Source organism: Channa argus, chromosome 2 (assembly GCF_033026475.1).
Source record: "Channa argus isolate prfri chromosome 2, Channa argus male v1.0, whole genome shotgun sequence".
NCBI classification, from domain to species: domain Eukaryota; kingdom Metazoa; phylum Chordata; class Actinopteri; order Anabantiformes; family Channidae; genus Channa; species Channa argus.
Genome location: NC_090198.1, coordinates 23,580,675 through 23,599,804, shown reverse-complemented (window position 1 = coordinate 23,599,804; position 19,130 = coordinate 23,580,675). Strand labels below are relative to the sequence as shown.

Below are 19,130 nucleotides of genomic sequence, written 5' to 3'. Positions count from 1 at the left end.
CGCCCAAAATGAGATTACTTCCCCATGCACATGTTGACACTGTCGGGCATGAGAGAGCTCCTTTTAGGAAATGAGAATTTTACCTTTTGAGCCACAGCCATTTCAAATCTGCACAATCTACAATGTGTCTTAATGTTTGCGAGTTCAAAATCATGAAGCAGCTAATTTTGGATTTTTTTTTAATGTTTTGTGGTTTTATAATGAGGAATTACAAGGCAGATTTATTTATGTAGGATATTTCAAACAAAGACAAGTGGAATATTACAATTAAGAGTTTTATCAAGCAAAGGACTGCCGGGGTAGAATAGATAAGGGTAAAATAATAAGGGGATATTAGGCCCTTAAATGACTTGAGTGACAGCTGTTGTAAAAAAAAAAATACTCATTAGTGTTGAAATGAGTGCAAATACTTTAATACACAGTAAGAGACATCACTGAGGCACTTGGAACTCCCAACAAAGTGTCTTAATGGTATGACTGCGCTCTTGGACACCTAGGAAAAGCCTAAATGAGGCACAGACTGGACTCTCAGTAAGACCAGTGTTCATCTGTCAAGTGAACCTCTTAAGACACTTTGTTGCTTTTCACTTAAACACTCCGTTCAGACCTAGCCGTGGCGGTCACCAGTTGCTTTTTCTGTCTCTGCTCTACTCCACCACTTTGCCAAATCTGGGTTTTCTAGCTGCAGTGACTGGCAATAGTGGTACTGAGCAGAAAATCCAACTCCAGGCTTCAAATTAATCCTTTTAATAAACAAGTGGGTGAGAAAAGAAGCATTGCTCTTGTTACGGATGCATAGTACACATAACACTTTTCAGGTATAGACTGTGAATGGCGGTTATTCTGTTGTGAAGCTGGATATAGTAAGATGAACACCGTTCAAGCTACAGTAGACAGCATTTTCTATACAGCGTCTCTGACATTTACAATTGAATAATCTGGCCGTCCATCACCTCCCTGAACCTGTTGAGTAACTCTATGTCTTGTTTCAGTACAGTCCATTTCTATACAATCCATCGTGTGGTTTGTTTTAATCAGCCTTATGTGTCATCACATGGTCTCCCTGTGTTTTTCCCCTCTGCATCAGATTGTGTTGTCCTGTTTAGCAGGACACCACAGCTTCTAAGAAATGCCAACCAAAATTTCAAAAGCCTCCACCAGCCCCTGTCAAAATAAACTAGCTCTCTCTTTTGCGGATCCAGAACAGTCCTGCTCAATGTGGGGGGTATGGCGATTTTCCCCACGCCCCCCAAAAAAGACTAGAGACCCACCTGCTACGGATTATTCAATGTCAGGAAGTTCAATACAAATGAATAATTGGTACCTTGTATTTGTAGATGTCCTGTTTGTCATCAAACTGTGGGTCTGATATTAAAAAAGTTCTGAACCGTAGCTTTATGGTAAGTTAACGGCTAAACCCAGCAAAGGTGGCCCTTAACATCATTGCTTAAAACACTTCTTCTCACTTCTAAAACACTGAGAGTGCTGACCCTTGTGTAAGCCTTTGTTTTTACGAGAGATTGAGCTGCTGTTGTAGCTGAAGTACTCCAGTAGAAACATGAGTACTGTGGTACATTATGTAAATAGTTTCTACCCATTTCTGAATGATGTGTTGATGTCTTGGGGTGTTACCTCAAGGTACTTTGTTAGTTGGGAAAACAAAGAATATTTTAGTAAATGATGTAGTGAAGATCAGTATGCTAAAACAAATGGTCTGGCTTCAGTCATGCAGACTGGGAGTTGTATTATGACTCTTGTTTTCCATCAACATTGATCTGATAAAAATCTAAATGCAGCACAGTTCAGAGAACCAAAACATAAACTCCGTCGAGAATCAAGTCTCTCTTGCATTCAGATGATCAGAAACATGGATGCTGTTGTCATCATGCACAGGAACATGAACAGTCTGGTCACTGCCAGCAAAAAGTTTTGAAAAACCTACATAATTTTCTATTTCTATTATCTGAACACACACAAAAATGCAATTAGGCTGTGTTGTTTTTTTTTTTGTTTTTTTTTTTAAGAATAAGTTTGACATGTTGAATTCTAACTGCATGACAAATCCGTCACATTCTACTGATCCGTTTTTAAATTTAACTTAAGGCCCTCCCAGGTGTTAAACCCTCCTTAAAATAAATTCATCCATAGGGAAAGTAAGGGCAATTTTCAGTCTAGCTATTTTTATGTCTAATTTAAACAAAAACAGTTTTCACTAGAAACTCAGCTTTGTTTTAAAAAAGAAAAGTTGTTGTCTAGGAGACATAATCATGAAATCAAAGATGCTTTTAAAAGGCGTGCAGTATAGTGCGCAGAGTTATGCTTTAACAGGATCCAATTGGGACAGAATATGTAGCAGAAGGCCCAGGTGCACATCTGGCCAAGAAGAGTACTTACGAGTGTCCTCCTTGAGAAACAGATGTGTCACTGCTCCTAAAGTGGCTGCGTCGTTGAATACAATGAGAGAGAAACTAGTGTGCAAAGACACTGCATAGGAGACTGAGGCTGAGCTGCACAGATGCAAACCTACCAACGTTTTGTAAATCAGCCGAGTAGCAGTTAGATGACTGACTAGATAACAAAGACTGATGAGTCAAAGTTTGTAGCGTTTGGATCCAAGTGAAAAATGAGGCTGGCGAGCTCATGAAAAGATGAGAGATGCTTGCCTATCACCATCAGTGAGGGATGGAGGTGAAAACGTGATGATCTAGATATGATTTGTCAAAGCATGGCAAGGCATCTTCAATTAGCATGGATACCACTCGGTGCTAAAGACAATGGCCCCCCTTGTCTGGAGAAGAAAGTAGCTGGTGGGATTCGATCTGTGATGCCTTGGCTCAGTCTCCAGATCTGAACAACATCGAGCTGATGAGGGACAAAATGGACCAAAACGCTTGGGAACCCTACCCGACCAGAACAGCAGCCAAAATGGCTTGGAGAAAATCACACCTGAACATCTGTAAAAACTCATCACTGAAATGCCACGAGTTAGTCAGGCAGTTATTGCTGCAAAGGGCAGATTTTCTTGATGAAATGTTCTGTGCTCAAATATGCTTACAAATGAATTTTTGTGGCTTGTTGGATCCATTTACAAAAATGAAACTCAAGATAATAAGAATTCAAACGTGTAAGTGTTCCTAACGTTGTCCTGGCAGTGTATGTGCATATATATTCACAGGGACGGAACGTTCTGTAAGGAGTGAACCATTATTCGGTGTAATCCTTCACACTTATTTTCTGCATGTGAATGGGTTTTGCGTTTGGGGTAATGATCTGCAGCCAACCTTAAAAAACATGATTTTATTGTGTAATCAGAGTATGAGTGTGACACTCTCAGTAATGTTGTCGTAACATTGGAAGACAATACCTTGTTCATCCATTAGGATGCAGCAGTTTAAGCAGTTTATTCTATGGTAATCATGACAACGAGCACTGAAAGTGTTGCTCCTTATTAAAAAAAGAATGGCAGCCAGTTTTACTTGGTAATCTCGTCTGAGTTTGATCATCAGATTTTCTCTTTTAACAGTATGTCCCAGAAATGCTGTGGAACATCTCACCTCAGACCAGAGCATCTCACTAGTCCTCACCCTCACTAGCATCTCCCAGGTACACGTAAGAAACAAAACATATGCACAAAGGGCCAGACATCCTGTTAAACATGTATATTGACTTGAGTGCAGAGCTCAAACTGGGAAGAAAGTCTGTTTGGTTCACTTTGCTGGACGTGTTCTTGAAAATTTGTGAGATGAAGCTCTTGATGGAACGAAGCCTGAACCATTTGGGTCACAACACAGCTTGTCCTTTTATAAATGTGGGGATTGAGTGCAAGTGAACACAGGTTTTTCCACACATGCAACAAACCACGGGCCACACCTTGTAGGGTGGGATTTGAACCTGAGGCCCTTCTGGATCCCAACCCAATGCTCTACTCCAGAGCCACCGGGCCGCCCTAACTTCAGAGTCATTGCAAAAAAAAAACTGTTTAGAAAATAAATTACTACATACAGTGTCTCCTTTCACCCTGATTTCTTACATCTGAAAGATGTATGTTTAGATAGTGGACGTGTGATAGTAAATGAAACTGGGTAACAGTGTTTGGTTTTGTGTGAACATTCCTATTTGTGATACTGAAAGATACGATAAGTGGAGAAGAACAACTGCAGCAAAACTGTGATATGAGATATGTTGAAACAGCTAAAATAACATTTTCCAAAACATCATAAAATTGGTAATTTCGTGGAACCTTTAACTGCATCGTGAGCTGTGATGTCACTGTAGATGTCACAGTTTTAAACAGTAGTTTTTAAAATGCAAATGTGGTGAGGAAGATTGTTCACAGGGCCTCGCATCCACCGTGAAGACAGGGAAAGAGGACAGACTATGCAAACACGCTATTTACACAGACCAGGAAAGGGACCAAACACACAAAAAAGAGAGAGACAAAGAAATGGGGGCCGAAGCACGAAGATACACATCTGAAGAAATCTGCCAGAGGAAAAAGTGGGGACCCTGGACAGGCAGCAGTCCAACACAGACAGCCTCAGTCACAAGAAGACACAAGAGAAGACAGAGATGCAGTGTAGGTACACGGGTTGGACAGTCCTGTACATGAGGGAGCAAACAAACAACTTTAGATATGCAAAACACATGGACTAATAATACTTATTAATAATTGATGGAGCACCTTTCATGAAAAACATCATACTGCAATAAATTCAATTAAGAACAAAAACATAAAATGAAATATTAAAAGAAAACTTAATATGCAAATGCCACCAGAGGAAGACCGATCTAAGGCCCAATGCCACCATCTCCCTTTGACTTTGACCAGGACCAAAACCTTTGCAAAGACAGGTACAATAATTTCATCTGCCACACGTCTAAACCATATGTTTTCACCATTCAAATCTCATTTGTGTTGTTTAGGGGTTCAGGGGCTCCACAGGTTCTAAGGAAAGTTCACATTATGGCAGCCAGAGTTTCAAGAACCTGCACAAGCCTCAGTCAAAATAAACCCACTTTGAGTCCTGCTGCATGTGTGTGTGTGTGGTGGATGGTGGTTTCCTCCTTTAGAAAAAGAAAAACTAGAGTGTCACCTGCTAAAGATTATGTCATGTCAGATAGTAAACAAGAAAAGGATGTTTGAGTTGTGTAATAATTCTGTTTTCTCCAGCCGAGACTAATGCAGAGTTGTGAGTTTCCAGTTTCCATTTGGCCTGATGGGAATTATGATTCTGGGCTGATGCAGCCAAGGCGTGAACAACAATTCTTAGAAAACCCAAGTACCTTGGCCATTGAAAAAAAGTCATCAAGTTTGAGATGACAGGAAGGTTTGTAGCAGAGTGGAACTGAGGACCGGGAAATGAAGTCCAAGGTTTTGTCATAGAGCAGCTGCAATAAATATTATAAAAACACTTTATTCTTGACAGTGGATCCATATACAAACATGGAGACTAGTGCTTTTGAATTACAGTAAAGCAAAAGTCAGTGTCACACAGAGAAAGCGTGAACGTTCCAACTATATCACAAAATATGAAGTAGATGAAAAAGGGGGTCTGCAAAATCCAGACTACAGCACATCACAAAACCCCTGGAGCTGCTTCTTACAGTCCCTCATCAATGACATGTTAACTTTAGAGTCAGACACTCACTGGAGCTGCATTATTAGAAATGGAAAAGAGAAAATCCAGCCAGTGGGTTTTCCACATTCTGGGAACTCGGAATTGTTTGTGGCTCGTTACCCGTCCTTAAAGACGCACCTTTACGAAATGCTTAACCAATAAATTTTTCATAATTTCTTCAATTTAGCTGGGTATATCGGTTTACAGTTAACTGAGCTCCTCGCTGAGTTTCTCCCCCTTCTGGAGCTGTTTGCGGAGAAACACTCTTTTGTAGAAACTCGATCCAGAGATGTTAATCTGACTCGTTTGACAGCCCACTGATTTACAGTAGTTCCACTTTTTCCTCCGGACACCGGGATGCGCGCTGTGCGCCAAGAACAGAGCCTACGTACTTCAGGGAGGCTGGCGAATCGGGACAGTCATTTTTTCCCTCTGGTCCTGAGGGGTCTCCTTCTCTATATAAGGCACTGCGAGCTGCTCAGGGTTCAGTTCCTGTGCGCTTCAGGAACACCGCCAACAAGCAGCAGCACGAGTCTCTCACAAGGGAATAAAACCGCTCTGTGGCGCGCACAGTTGCTGAAAAGCAACTGGACACTGGGAAAGACAGAGGTAAGCATGATGAGACACTAACCACCTGTGTTAGGACATTACTGTAGTGTTCAGATGTGCTGTGGTGCATCAGGGACCGCGCTTATAAAGAAACTGCATCTATACTTTATATTGTATGGAGACAGTAGGAGATGCAACTTTTGCCTAAAGGAAGCTAAATATTATGTCAGATTTATATATATATTCAGTTTTACACTGCCTTTGATTTTACCCTGATATTTCAGTTGTGGCTTAAAGAGGCTGTTTGCATGAAAGTCATTGATTGTGAATCTGCAGCTTTACAGCAGCAGATTCTGTAATGGGAAATACTATAGAAACACAAGTATTTCTGTGTGTAATGTTAGATCATCAAAATTCACCTGAGTATAGTATTCTGTCATCAGTTATGTTTAAGTTGAGCCTCATGTTGGGGGGAAGAGGAGGTCAGTCCCACTTCAGATCAAACCCATCAATGGTACATGTGGTGTCTGCTCTGTCTGTCACTCTGGTATAAAATTTATGAACGGCATGAGAAGGGCTCAGACACAGAAGCTGGTGAAGGTTCAGTGTGAAAAGGGGGCACGGGGAGAGGAGACGGGCGTGGTGGTGCCTGGGGCTGGCTCACAGCGCCCGGAGCTGGCGCAGCATGTTGACACAGAGCCGGTGCCAGGCCTCAAGCCATCTCTTCATCCAGAGGTGAAGGGATTCAAGGATAAGAGCAAAGAGTGCAAGCTCCAGCAGAGTCTGATCACTCACTGCTCTTCTCTCTCTACACGTTTGTGACGTTGGGATTTGGATGACTCACCTCGTGCTAGTTGCCTCTCAGAGGGGAGTCACATTCAGGGTCAGTTAGATAGAGATTATTGTGCTCGGGCGTGTCAGGAATGAAGTGTTTTGTTTAAAGATAGTTCAACAGGGTGAAAGCTCAGGTCTCCCACCTTCCCCTGCTGCTCAGTTTGGTCACTAAATATGCAGTGCGAGTCAGGGGACGAGGATAAAGAGGCTTAAAAAGCTGCTTTACAATACTGAGAAAGCTTTACTCTGAGGGGCTTTGACTGAAATGATTCTTATGAGTGAGTGTGTCTTTGCTTGACTGCAAACCTCCACTGCAAGTGCACTGGTTGATTGATTGTGGTTCAGTTCCTGTTTGTGTTTTGGCCGAAACATTTGAGAAAGGCATTAAAAGCTGCATGCTGCAAACTATCAGAGAGTCATATATATTTAATATTTAACCTACTGTTATGTACGATTTGATCATATAGTGAGAAACTAGAAACCAGATTAGAAACACCGTTCAATTTAAGGCACTTTAATACACCACGGACTTTACAGCAGGGAAAATGAGCAAAGTCTTGATTAATACCTTTGCTTACACAAAAACTGAACATCCAGTGTTTCTCAAAAGAAGGAGTTGGGACAGCTGTACTGGATTGCATCAGATTCAGTTAGAGACCTAATGAACTAGTAACAGTTTTTATGCAACAGCTTTAAACTGAAATGAGGCTGAGGTTATATAGCCCAGAGTACTGCCAACTTCCTAAGACGTAACTAAAAATGAACAATCACATATGTTCATATCAATATCATATCCTAGCAGCAGCAGGTGAGAGCAGCTGATTAAAACTGGTGCTGGGCAGTACTCTGTACTTTGAAATACTCCACACTACTTCTAACTGTAGAATTGAACAAATTAGATACTTTTTCATAAGAGGAAGTTTCTCCTACATATCTCACCCGTATTTTGTAATCTGTACTCTTCTGTGTTGACGCACACAGCGGGAAAGACCCATTAAATATTTCCTTCCTGCAGGTTGTGTCTGGGATCCTGAGCTCTGGAACTCTTCACACAAAATCCAGCATCTGCAACAACCTGAAAGTGTCAGAATGACCTGGCTCCCTCTCATCCCCACCCTCCTGCTGCTGTGTGTCACGGAGTCCGTTTCCCTCTTGCTGCCAGACTCCAAGGAGCTCAGACAGCTGCTGAACCGCTACCAGGAGGAAGCAGGCCAGAGAGGCACAGGCAACACAGCTGGCAGCAGGATTCGACGAGCGATCCCCTGGTTGGACCGTGGGGAGATAGTCAAGCTGCACAACCAGTTGAGGGGCAACGTCACCCCTAGTGCCTCAAACATGGAGTACATGGTGAGATGTGTCCCATTACCCCCAATTAGCCTTTTTACAATCATTTTTCATCAACAAAGGTAAATAAAAGTCGTCAAGGTTTGGCTTTGCCACAGAGAAGCACAAAGAACGTTAATGTTTCAGTAACACTGGACTCTGAAATGAGGCTGGTAATTAAGGTTTAAGGTTTTATTCTGTCTAGAAAAGTGGGGTTGCTAATAAAAACAACCTTTTCTCTCTGCTGGAAACATGCAGTCATGCTGAGCTGTTGCCAGCCTGCTGTGCTGCTCTTTCACAGTGGAGATAATAATGCTGAGTCTGTCCTACCTGCTAACAGCTTAGAGGTGAAGAAGACAGGAGAGTGAGGGAGGGCTGGGTCAAAGGAGGAAAGAGAGAAAAAGACAAGAACGAGGAAAATGATGGGACAAAGTAGGACATCAGCGCATAAAATAGGTGAGGGATTATTGTTGAAACACACCGAAGCTTAGAGAAAACCACAGGGTCCATAAAGCTGAGAGAAGCCGTGGTGGCCTGCATGTCTTTGGAGTGTGGTTATAGCTGGGGAGGGAAGTGTCTAGATTTACTCTGGTCTCTCTCAAATTCCAGGGAACAGACACAGGGCGTGTTTGTGTTAGTGTATGGGTGTTTGGGGTTACTGTGGTGTCTGCGTGTGCATGTTTTAGCGACCACCAAAAGGCTGGAAATTTACTGAGATGAAATGTGCATTGAGGGGCCCCTGAATGCAGCCCTCCCTCCGTTCATCGCACCTCCTCCACAGTGAGAGTCAGGTGTCGTCTTCACTTTCCGCCCTGCTCTCCAGTGCTCTGAAGAATCCCATTCAGGAAATGTAGATAATTCACCTGCGAATACCAGAGATTTGTAGTGGACCGGGGCCAGGCGCCAGCTGCGCTGCTCACATGTCACATGTGAGGTTAATGTACTTGTATCTAGCTCAGTTCCAGCTCACTGGGGAAGAAAGGAAGTGCAGGAGGGGAGGCCCCGAGCAGGTTGTGCTTAGGTGTCCACCAGTTCAAACAAGACGTGGGTCAGGGTGCTGTTTTACTGTCGAGGTTACAACAGTCTTGTCCATTAGTGTCTAAAATCAGGGAATTTCTTTGTGACAGACTTGTTTAACTTAATGCGTGCAGGTTTGGGATGATGAGTTGGAGAAGTCCGCTGCCCAGTGGGCAGGGCAGTGTCAGTGGGACCATGGACCTCAAGAACTTCTCATGTCTATTGGACAAAACCTGGCGGTTCACACGGGCAGGTGAGCCACAGTAAACACTTCATGTTGTGTAACTCTGACTGAATCTTAATCCTCTTCAGCCCCAGTTAAAGAGACCAGTTATTTACTTACTTGGACTACCAACAATAAGTACACATTTTCAACAGAAATTATTTATAAACTAGCAGTACTGTACTGTAGGGCTGAGCACCATGATATGTTAGCATGTTAGATATTAGCATTTAGCTCCAAGCACCACTGTGTCAGCCTCATTCCCAACCTGGCAAGTCGTTCTTAGTGAGCTTGTGTCAACTTTTGTATAGGGACACGAGATGCGTCGCACAAACTTTGATACTAAAATTGAGCTTTAATACAGAAGCCTAAGGAGTTGGTAATATATGTTTACATATGATCAGCAGTACGTTTTAAATTTTGACTGTACTTTCACTTGTCAGAGGGTGGTGTTTCCTGTAAACTGCGGTGGAGGTTAAATGATGATGAATCAGCGACTCCTCCTTTGGACCTTCAGGCTGCCGCTGTGTGTGTGAAGCCTGGGTGGTGCTAGTTAGTGTTAGCATATGATGTTTGATGTCTGCGTGAATGGAGACACCAGACACAACGAGCACCTGTGTATGAAAGCGTGCAGCCGTCGCAGCAGGTGCCCTCCCAGGAAGCCGCTCTCATCCTCGCAGCCCCTTTTCGCCCTCCCTTCCCTTCTTTTCTTCCTGTGCCAACAAACCCTGATGTGGAGTCCCCCTTTTTCCACTCCCCCTCTGCTCTCCATTTATAAGCTCAGCACTTTTCAATACCGTAAAAAGAGATGTTTATAACAAGGGCTGCGGCAGACTTGTTATGCTTTGCAGCCATGTTTAGATTACCTCTGATTCCTTTTTTTTTTTTTTTAACAACTTGATTTGATTTCCCCCGTCACAGACAGGGAACAGACTGCCGTTCTGTGTGTCAGGTCAAATTCAGACTCATCGTTTGAGGCCAGAGGAGAGGGGCAGACACAGGGAGGTTCATGCAGAGTTTCTCAAGTCTAGCCAAAGCACCTGGCAGCTCCCTCAGTTACTTCCCCTTATGCTCCTGGTACTTAGATGCCCTGTGACTGGCTTACTGTGTGTTTATCTATCCGTGTGTGTGTGTGTGTGTGTGTGTGCCCTACAGTCGATACACCCCTGCCTCCCACATCCGAACCTGGTACAACGAAGCCGATGACTACCAATATCCCTTTGCCCACGAGTGTAATCCCTGGTGCCCAGAGCACTGCTCCGGGCCCGTGTGCACCCACTACACCCAGGTGAGACCAATCAGAAAAGCGTGGAAGGTGAAGATGGGGGGAAAGAGTTTACGAGAAAAATTTACTGTTGATAGTCAAGTTGCATTGTGGGCAATGTAGGCTCCAAGTTGTTTTTTTACCGAAGACAAGGAGGAAGAATGGTAACGTGCATGGTTCTGCTGACTGATTTTGATTGACTGTTTTTAAACTGTCCATCATGAGTTTAGTACTCTTTTTAGACAGTCTTACTCTTAATCGTAATCAGTTATCACAACAAGCTGAAATATTTGGCACCCATTTTGGTACGTGCCTTATTAGGTTGAATCATGTATGTCAAGTTTGTTTTGAACCATTCGATGCTATTTCTGCTATGTTTTTGATCAAATCTGTTTAGCATCAGGCCATGTGCCTTCTTTTATCTGGGATATGAAACATATGTGGTTTGACAGGTGTTGCTAGGCAGAGTAGACTATGCACTCATGACATTTCACTGTACTTTCGGGTCGGGTTGAGGCATGACTCAGAGGTTAAATCACAGGCGTGCATACTGTAGCATGCAGACAGTGAAGGCAGACGGATAATTAGACACGAGATGCCACGAATAGAACAGAGGAGTGTGCAGGGACAGAAAGAAGAGTTGAAAAGAGCCAAATCAAAAGGAAACAGAAGTGAGGGAGCTGGCTTCCTATTCCTGTAGACTTTACTTTGTAGCTGCTGGGATGAGTTTACAGAGACACCCGGACTCCTCCCTGGGACTTCTCCCTGAAACCTGATCACTGCCATCTGGTAGTCATTTCCAGACCCAGTCCTTCACTGTTTGACCTGGATTCTTTTGAAGATGCTGCAGAGAGGAGATGGAGCCAAGTCTGAGCCTCGACACCTTGTGTCTGTCTTTCATTTGTTGGATGCATCTGCAGTTTAGCCAGTCAGACACCATAACTACCTCTACAGAGAAACGCTAGACCCTCTGGAGTTAGAGATGGCTTTGACTAGCACACCTCAGTCCGACTGTGCTGACTCACTGCTGCCATGAGCTTGTACCAGGGAAAAGATGAACATTCCTGAGGAGGGAGAGTGCACATGTTTGAGAGTTGGGAGGAAAGTGAGGAGGAGTAATGGAACACGCTGAGTTGCATTTAGTGTCAAATGCCTGTATCGTTTATCTGTGACATCGCTGCAGCAACTTGCTGTTTAATAAGACGTATTATTTTACCTTGACTTGGAAACCTCCACTTCTAAATGAATCACGACGGTGTCACAGCGGACAAATTGGGTTCACACATGATGTTCATCTGACTGGGGCAGAATAACAGACCCGGGGCTCATAGAATTCCCAGTGGTCCCATTAATTGTGACTGCCAATCCGGTTGCTTCCTCTGGAATGACTGATTGAACCAAGAGCTGTGAGAAAAGCAAAGCAGGAAATTTTGGCTACAAGCTCAATAGTTTCCTCTGCTAAGTGTCTGTTCATTCAGCAATAATTTGTGCTTTTATTTCCCTCTTTACAGCTGGTCTGGGCAACCACTAACCGTGTGGGCTGTGCTGTGCACGTGTGTCCAAGGATGTACGTATGGGACGAAGTGTGGGAGAACACAGTTTACCTCGTGTGCAACTATTCCCCAAAGTAAGATCACTATTCCTCCATGTTCAACTATTTATCAGCGCCTCTGCTCTCCTGACTCTTGTTTACATTCTTGCTCCTTTTAGAGCTGACAGATGCCAGTGTGTGTTAATAAAGGGCCACTGCAAGTATGTAGCACTAGTTTGTACTGCATATTGGGGCCATTAAAATTCCTCCATATGTCAGAATAGAAAAATAATAACGAACCACGGGGAAAGAAAAATAAAAGCCGAGCAGGCGTTTGTCTTCCAGCCCACAAGATGTCATTGCCTGAGAGACAACGAGTGGTGGTTTTATTAGTTTGGGGGACTGATGACTATTAAAAGTGTTGACCATGGGCACTGAGTGCTGAAGTAATTACAAGGCCACGAGCCCAGTGACTGATGATTAATTTCCAACTTAGTTAAGCTGTCCCTTGTCCACTACTTCTGCAGGGGCAACTGGATTGGAATTGCCCCATACAAGCATGGACACCCTTGTTCCAAGTGCCCTCCCAGCTATGGAGGACAATGTAGGGACAACCTGTGCTACAAAGGTGAGAAAACCCATATTGTTTTTCATTTAAGCTGTTAAATTGAAACTGGAACTAACATGAACCCCACCCGTTTATCCATCTGCAGGCTCGGATCGCTTGGAGACAGAGGACATGAACGAGGTGGAGAGAGCCCAGGTTCCACTGCCACCACGTACCACCACCAAACCTGCTCCCAAACCTAAACCATCCGCTCCGAAGAAACCAGCGGCAAAGACGCCTACTAACAGATACTTAGGTAGCTACAGAGTTTTTATAAGATAACCCCAAACGTCATGTTTGTGTGCATCTTTCGACTTATCGTTTGTCTTTTTTTCTTGCAGCCCAAAACATTAAGTGTGAGACTAGGCTGCGAGATAAGTGCAAAGGAGCAACCTGCAACAGGTCAGGTTGTGTTAATGAATTTCAGTGTTAAAGTCACTATTAGACAACCTGTACACATACTGTAGCATGTCTGCTAATTCACCTTTACCATGTCCTTCATCTCTACCATTAACTCACTCTTATATTCTGATGGCAGGTATAATTGTCCTGCTAACTGTCTGAGAAAGAGAGGGAAAGTTTTTGGAACTGCCAGCTATGATGTTGTAAGTTCATACAATGCAAATACAACATACATAATGCAATAGTTTATACTTGGAATCAGCATTTTGAGGATGCTCATTTTTATTGTGCCAGCAATCAAGTATTTGCCGAGCTGCTATCCATTACGGTGTGATTGACAACAATGGAGGAGTGGTCGACGTCAAAAGATTGGACAAGTTATCATTCTTTGTCAGATCCATAAAGAATGGCATTGAGTCTTACAGGTAGATGTTGCAGTGGTGCCTTTTCTCTTCTCATTTCCAGATGTAGCACTTATGACACATATTTTCCTGCTTCAATGATTCACATTTTGTGCAATAATAAATTTTTCTGAGAACCCTTTGGTTTCCTGATTTTCAAGTATTCAAATATCCCTCTCTTGTAGTAAATATCAACCCGGCAATGCCTTCATGGTGGCAAATGTAGAAGGTAAGTGAAACAATTTTAGGAGCTTTAAGTCACAATTCACCCAACACATGAGCATATTCAGAGTTTTTTTGTCTCTGTCTGACAGTACTACATGCTAACTGCTACACCACCGTGGCGGACACCTGCCCTTTCCAAAAACCCTTTTCCAGCTGCCCAAGGTGAGTTCTCACATCCGTAATCATATCGTTAGCGGCTGAAATAGTTGCCAGTCAAAGGTTTTGCTTCACATCATGTCAGATGTCAATTGTTACCCATCCCTGAACATTCACATAACCCTCATTTTTATCTGCTGCTACAAATTCATACTTAAGTTCGACTTGTCTCTTAGAATCATGTGTCCTGCCAACTGCAATTATGAGCCTTCATATTGGTCACCTGTGATTGGAAACAACATTTACACAGATGTAAGTATTACATGCTTCTGAGTGTATGTACTGAACGCACAAATAAGTATGGTCCGGCCAGAGGTCCAATTATACGCCTTTAGTTTAAACGAAAAGGAAAGACTATCTGGATCTGGATGAGTTAGAGCGACTTTGCAGGCTTTTTGGTGCATGGTAGAAATGGAAAGACAGTATGAATATAGCTCATGGAGAGTGGGAGTAATGGTGAGACAAGCCAGAAACTGACAGGGATGTATTACTCTTCATGGGGCGTGACCGTGCAGAGACTTACCCAAGAGCTATCTTAGACAAGGTCTCACAAGTAGGAGACATAGAAAGTGTGCCCGAGAATATTTTGCAATGTCAGGCACTCAAATTTGTTTCTCTAGAAGCTGGACGATGATTAAACCTGAGATATAAACCATTTGGTTAGAAGTGTATGAGCAGTGGGATGTGTGTTTGACTGCTGATAAGAGAGGCCTGTTGTGCTGGGACAGACTTCTGGCTCAGACTGTAACACAAATGCTACAGTTTGTGTCAGCCGATGTTTCCCAACACCTATGTCAGAGAATTACAGCTAATACTTGATGTGATTGATAAACAAGACCAAAAAGATCAATGTCATTTTCCACCTTGTAAAACCTTTTTCTGTCTTCACTGCACTTTCCCCTCACAGACCTCCAGCATTTGTAAAGCAGCCATCCATGCAGGGGTAATCAGCGCAGATGGTGGTATTGTGGATGTGCTGCCACTGAACAAGAGAAAGAGCTATGTTGGAGTCCTGAAAAATGGCATCCAATCTGAAAGGTACGACTTGTTTTTCGGAGGGTCGGCTATTTGTTTTGTAGTTACTTCTTCATGGTGTTATGATAGGGACATTAGGAGCCTGAATCCCAGAAATAGATATTTTTAGATTTGGCTCCTGTGAAGTATTTAAGAAAAGCTCAGCTTTAAAATAAGAAATGCCATGTTTAGACCGTGTGTGACAAGTTCCATCAGCAAGCGGTCGTTTGTTTAGGAGCTGTGAAACCGCCAAGCATCATTAGTACAGTATCAGTTATAAATGAATATGTTAGTACTTAAGTAAGAGCTGCCCCCCCAACCTATCATCCTCAGTGCTTAGAGAAAACAACATCTGCCAAAATATTTTCATGTTGATAGGAGGAACGTCTTTCTCTTTGCCTGAAGAAATGCGTTGATTTAAGAGTTATTTCTGCATACTGACTTACAACAACGTCATCGGCCAAGATCATATCAACGCTTAGCTTTAATGCCTCTTTAACCGGGGAAAACGGCCTTTATTCCAAGCAATATTTAATATATGTAACCCGTTGAACAAATTTGAGTTTGTGTGGCAAATCACAAAGGTCTGAAACCAATGTAAGATGAAGCTGTCTTTAGTACAATGTAAGGCCAAGAAAATCTCTTGCCTCAACAATGTGCAAGTCTCAAAGTTTAAACATTTTTTTTTCAATCTAAAACTGACTTTTACTCTGCGTTGGAGACGTATTTGAACAATAAAGAAAATCTTGAGACACAAATGAAACACAAGCATCACAAAACCTTGACAAGTGAATTTGACCAAATAAACTAAAATATGTCCGAGAATCGTATGGTACCCAGCACTGATTTATGCCACCTGTAACACTGCATGTAGTGGGCTCCATGCGTGCGCTCCACGTTTCTCACTTCACCGCAGCACACTGAGCTTAGGAAGCCCTTGTGGCCTGTGCTGCTGGCATGTGGGGTTGTAAGAGTAATGGTGTGGTTTGGTGCGTGCATAGGCCACACATGGGATCTTTGCTTACTTTCCCCAGGCATTTCAATTGAGTGTGCAAAGTGCTGAGTGGCCAAAAACAATTTAAGTCTGATCCTATGAAATTGAATGCAGAGCTGTGAAGGGCCCACTCAGGGCAGTGGGATAGGAGGTCAAATGGCTGAGGGAGCGTTCGTGCCATGGGCCAACATCATGGCAGGGTGGCCAGTTTGGATTGGACTCAGTTGATGGGGAAGTAATCACAGCCTATCCAATTACTCGAGGATGGAAGCGCTGTCAGCCACTTCGTCAGTGCTTTCCTATACGGACAATTTTCTGTGATCTGACACCAGTCAGGCCTGGCCTATCATGATTATTGATCATGGCTGCGTTTCAAGGTCTCTCCACTAATGAACTAATTACAAATTCATCACATTTAACACATGTGGTAACTGGAAAGGCCAGTGTCAGAAACAATGACTCACACTCCCAAAGTGCCCTTTGGGAAGTGAGGACCTTTTCTTGGTTTTTTCAATGTTGTAATGATTTTGTACTTTTTAACATCTCACATAGGACAAAGGATTAATATGCTTCAAATTATTTCCTTGAATGGCCATTCGATCAATTTTACGCATGAAGTTCAGTTTACGGTGACGCCACTCTGCCTTTTGTGTGCCGTCTCCTGTGGCTGTGGAGAGAGTTTCTAAGATGATTCGCCCTCACAGTGTCATCAGTATTTACTCAGATCAAGCTTGACACTCATAGTTTCTAACAGGAAACTCGCAATTGACGCAGGATATTTAGGTGTCACGTAGTGTCTACTGAAAGATCCTTTCGGATTAGAGTTCCACTCTTAAGTTTAAGCAATTCCCAAAAGGACTTTACGGAATAAACACAGTAATTGTGTGGACTCCCCCCTTTAACACATTTGGAAGACAGTGGTTGCATCTGTAGAAAAGGTTAACAAATGCTACATAATTGTTTCCATCTTGCCTCTTTGCAGCAGGAGCAACACAGAGGGAGGTTCCTTCCGACTCTTTGCTCTGAGGGAGTGAGACTTCAGTTCACAAGTCCAAACACCAACCGAGTCCCCTCAGCTGCTCTTGACGAGCAGGACATGTCCAAAGGGTGGACAGCATTGCTGTTCATCTTTCTCTGTGTCTTCAGTGAAAACAGAAGGTCCAAGCAGATCGAGAGACACACATCTCTCTTTGTTTTCAAACACCAGCCACCCACTACAAGTTGTGGTCCAATATTTTGACAAACCTTTTTTTTTTTCATCTTTAAACTTCAGATAAAAATATTTCTTAGACATGCTCAGTCTGTGACTACCGAATGTTTTTATATATTTTGATGCATTGAAGTGCTGGTGCTGGAAGATTTAAGTTTTATACAATGCATTATGTTTACATTGATGTTCTTATTACAAATATACATTGGTTTTCATACACAGGAATGTATACCGATCACACTGTATTTAATCATTCTGTACAGAATATATGATATTTTGTTTGTTTTAAAAATGGAGTACCATATATTAACATTGTATGCTGTTTTTGCATTGCTAATGCCTTATTCTGCTCCCAGACAATACCTGCTTTTCTGCTCCTGGAAATATAAGTCTAAATTGTATTTATAAGTTAAGTGGTGTCCACATTGTGCGAGGAGTTTGTTGTGTTGGCTGAGCAGGCCCAAACTCATCACGCAGACAAAAAACGAGAGGAAACTGTGTTGTGTGGAAGTGTATACAGGCAGAAGGTACTGCTGGAAAATTAATTTTTCCTTAACCAGGGGACATGTGGAGGTGTTTTAGTGAAGGTATTACATGTTCACTGTATAGTTACTGGGCCTTCAGAATGGTGGCAAGTTTGTAGAGCAGATGTGTTTAGAATAATAATAATGCTAATTAATTTCCCATTTTATAAGTATTATTGCTTATTGCTTTCCTTGTCTCTTTATGTTTCTGACTTCTGTAAGAAATATGAAAATTCCAAATCTGTCCCCTCGCAACCAGAGTTGTATTGTAAAGGTGTGTCACTGTGCTGATTGTGATTTTTGCACCAAACTGCAACTTTGGATCACAGACTACAGTGTACAATGCATGGTGGAGGTCAGGCTTGATGTGCTATTACCACTGGTGCAACCCTAATTGTATTAGTCCTCTCTGCACAATGTACCTGTCTTAATTTGGGTAAATGCACATGTTAGCATAGTTAGCGTCCCCCCCCCCCACCCAGAAACTCATGAGAATAAAGTAAAAAACAGTTTAAGGAAAGCACCTTTGATGCATTCAGGCTATGGAGAATATTATAGCACTACAGCAAGATACAAAAATGGAAATGTTTTTTAGTCTTAAAGCCAAAAAAAAAGATAAATAAATCTCTTTATTCTACCTCAGTCCTATCGCTTTGCTAGGCATTTAGATCTTTTCTATATGGGAATTTTTATGGAAAGTGTTAAAGGTTTCTAAAGTGATTGTATGGGAACTGTAAATACTATGGTCTCTGTTTATGAATCAATCTCTATGCGGTAAAATCATAATTAAAATGTGTGAATTAGTTTCAGTTTATGTGGTTGAGTTGTTTTTTTACAGATGCAGAATGGGTTTTATAAGTTGGCACAATTCAAAAATAAATTGTTTTCCAAATGCTACAGCACATATTTCAGTTTTTCAGTCTGTTTTTTGAAACCACATTCAAAGACATAAACATTTTCCTACATTGATTTACAAATACACATTGGTGGATTACTGTATTTAAAAAAACGTTAGATGGCTGAGAAAATATCAAGTTCTTAAGAAATGTGCTTTGACCAGAGCATTAGGCTAAAACCCATTATGTGTGTTGTCCATTATGAATGAAATTCAGTCTTAGGCCACCCAGAATCTGTCCATTATCTTTGGAACAATATCACTGACCATGTTCATAACCTGGCTCTGCTTATGCGAAGCAGTAAATTGAAGCAATCCCTTTTACACAAGGACAACATAACAC

At 42.4% G+C, this 19,130-nt stretch overlaps 1 protein-coding gene across 1 annotated transcript; it reads left to right on the top strand.

The window, feature by feature from the left end:
- The first annotated feature begins 5,978 nt into the window (after positions 1–5,978).
- Positions 5,979–18,701, top strand: crispld2 (cysteine-rich secretory protein LCCL domain containing 2). The gene is made up of 15 exons (XM_067485398.1): positions 5,979–6,227; positions 8,017–8,348; positions 9,476–9,594; positions 10,720–10,852; positions 12,340–12,455; positions 12,887–12,987; positions 13,073–13,222; positions 13,308–13,368; positions 13,505–13,571; positions 13,663–13,793; positions 13,955–13,998; positions 14,084–14,156; positions 14,327–14,402; positions 15,058–15,188; positions 17,141–18,701. Exons 2-15 carry the CDS (start codon positions 8,091–8,093, stop codon positions 17,190–17,192), a joined length of 1,512 nt encoding a protein of 503 aa, XP_067341499.1. The 5' UTR covers positions 5,979–6,227; positions 8,017–8,090; the 3' UTR covers positions 17,193–18,701.
- Positions 18,702–19,130: the final 429 nt, after the last annotated feature.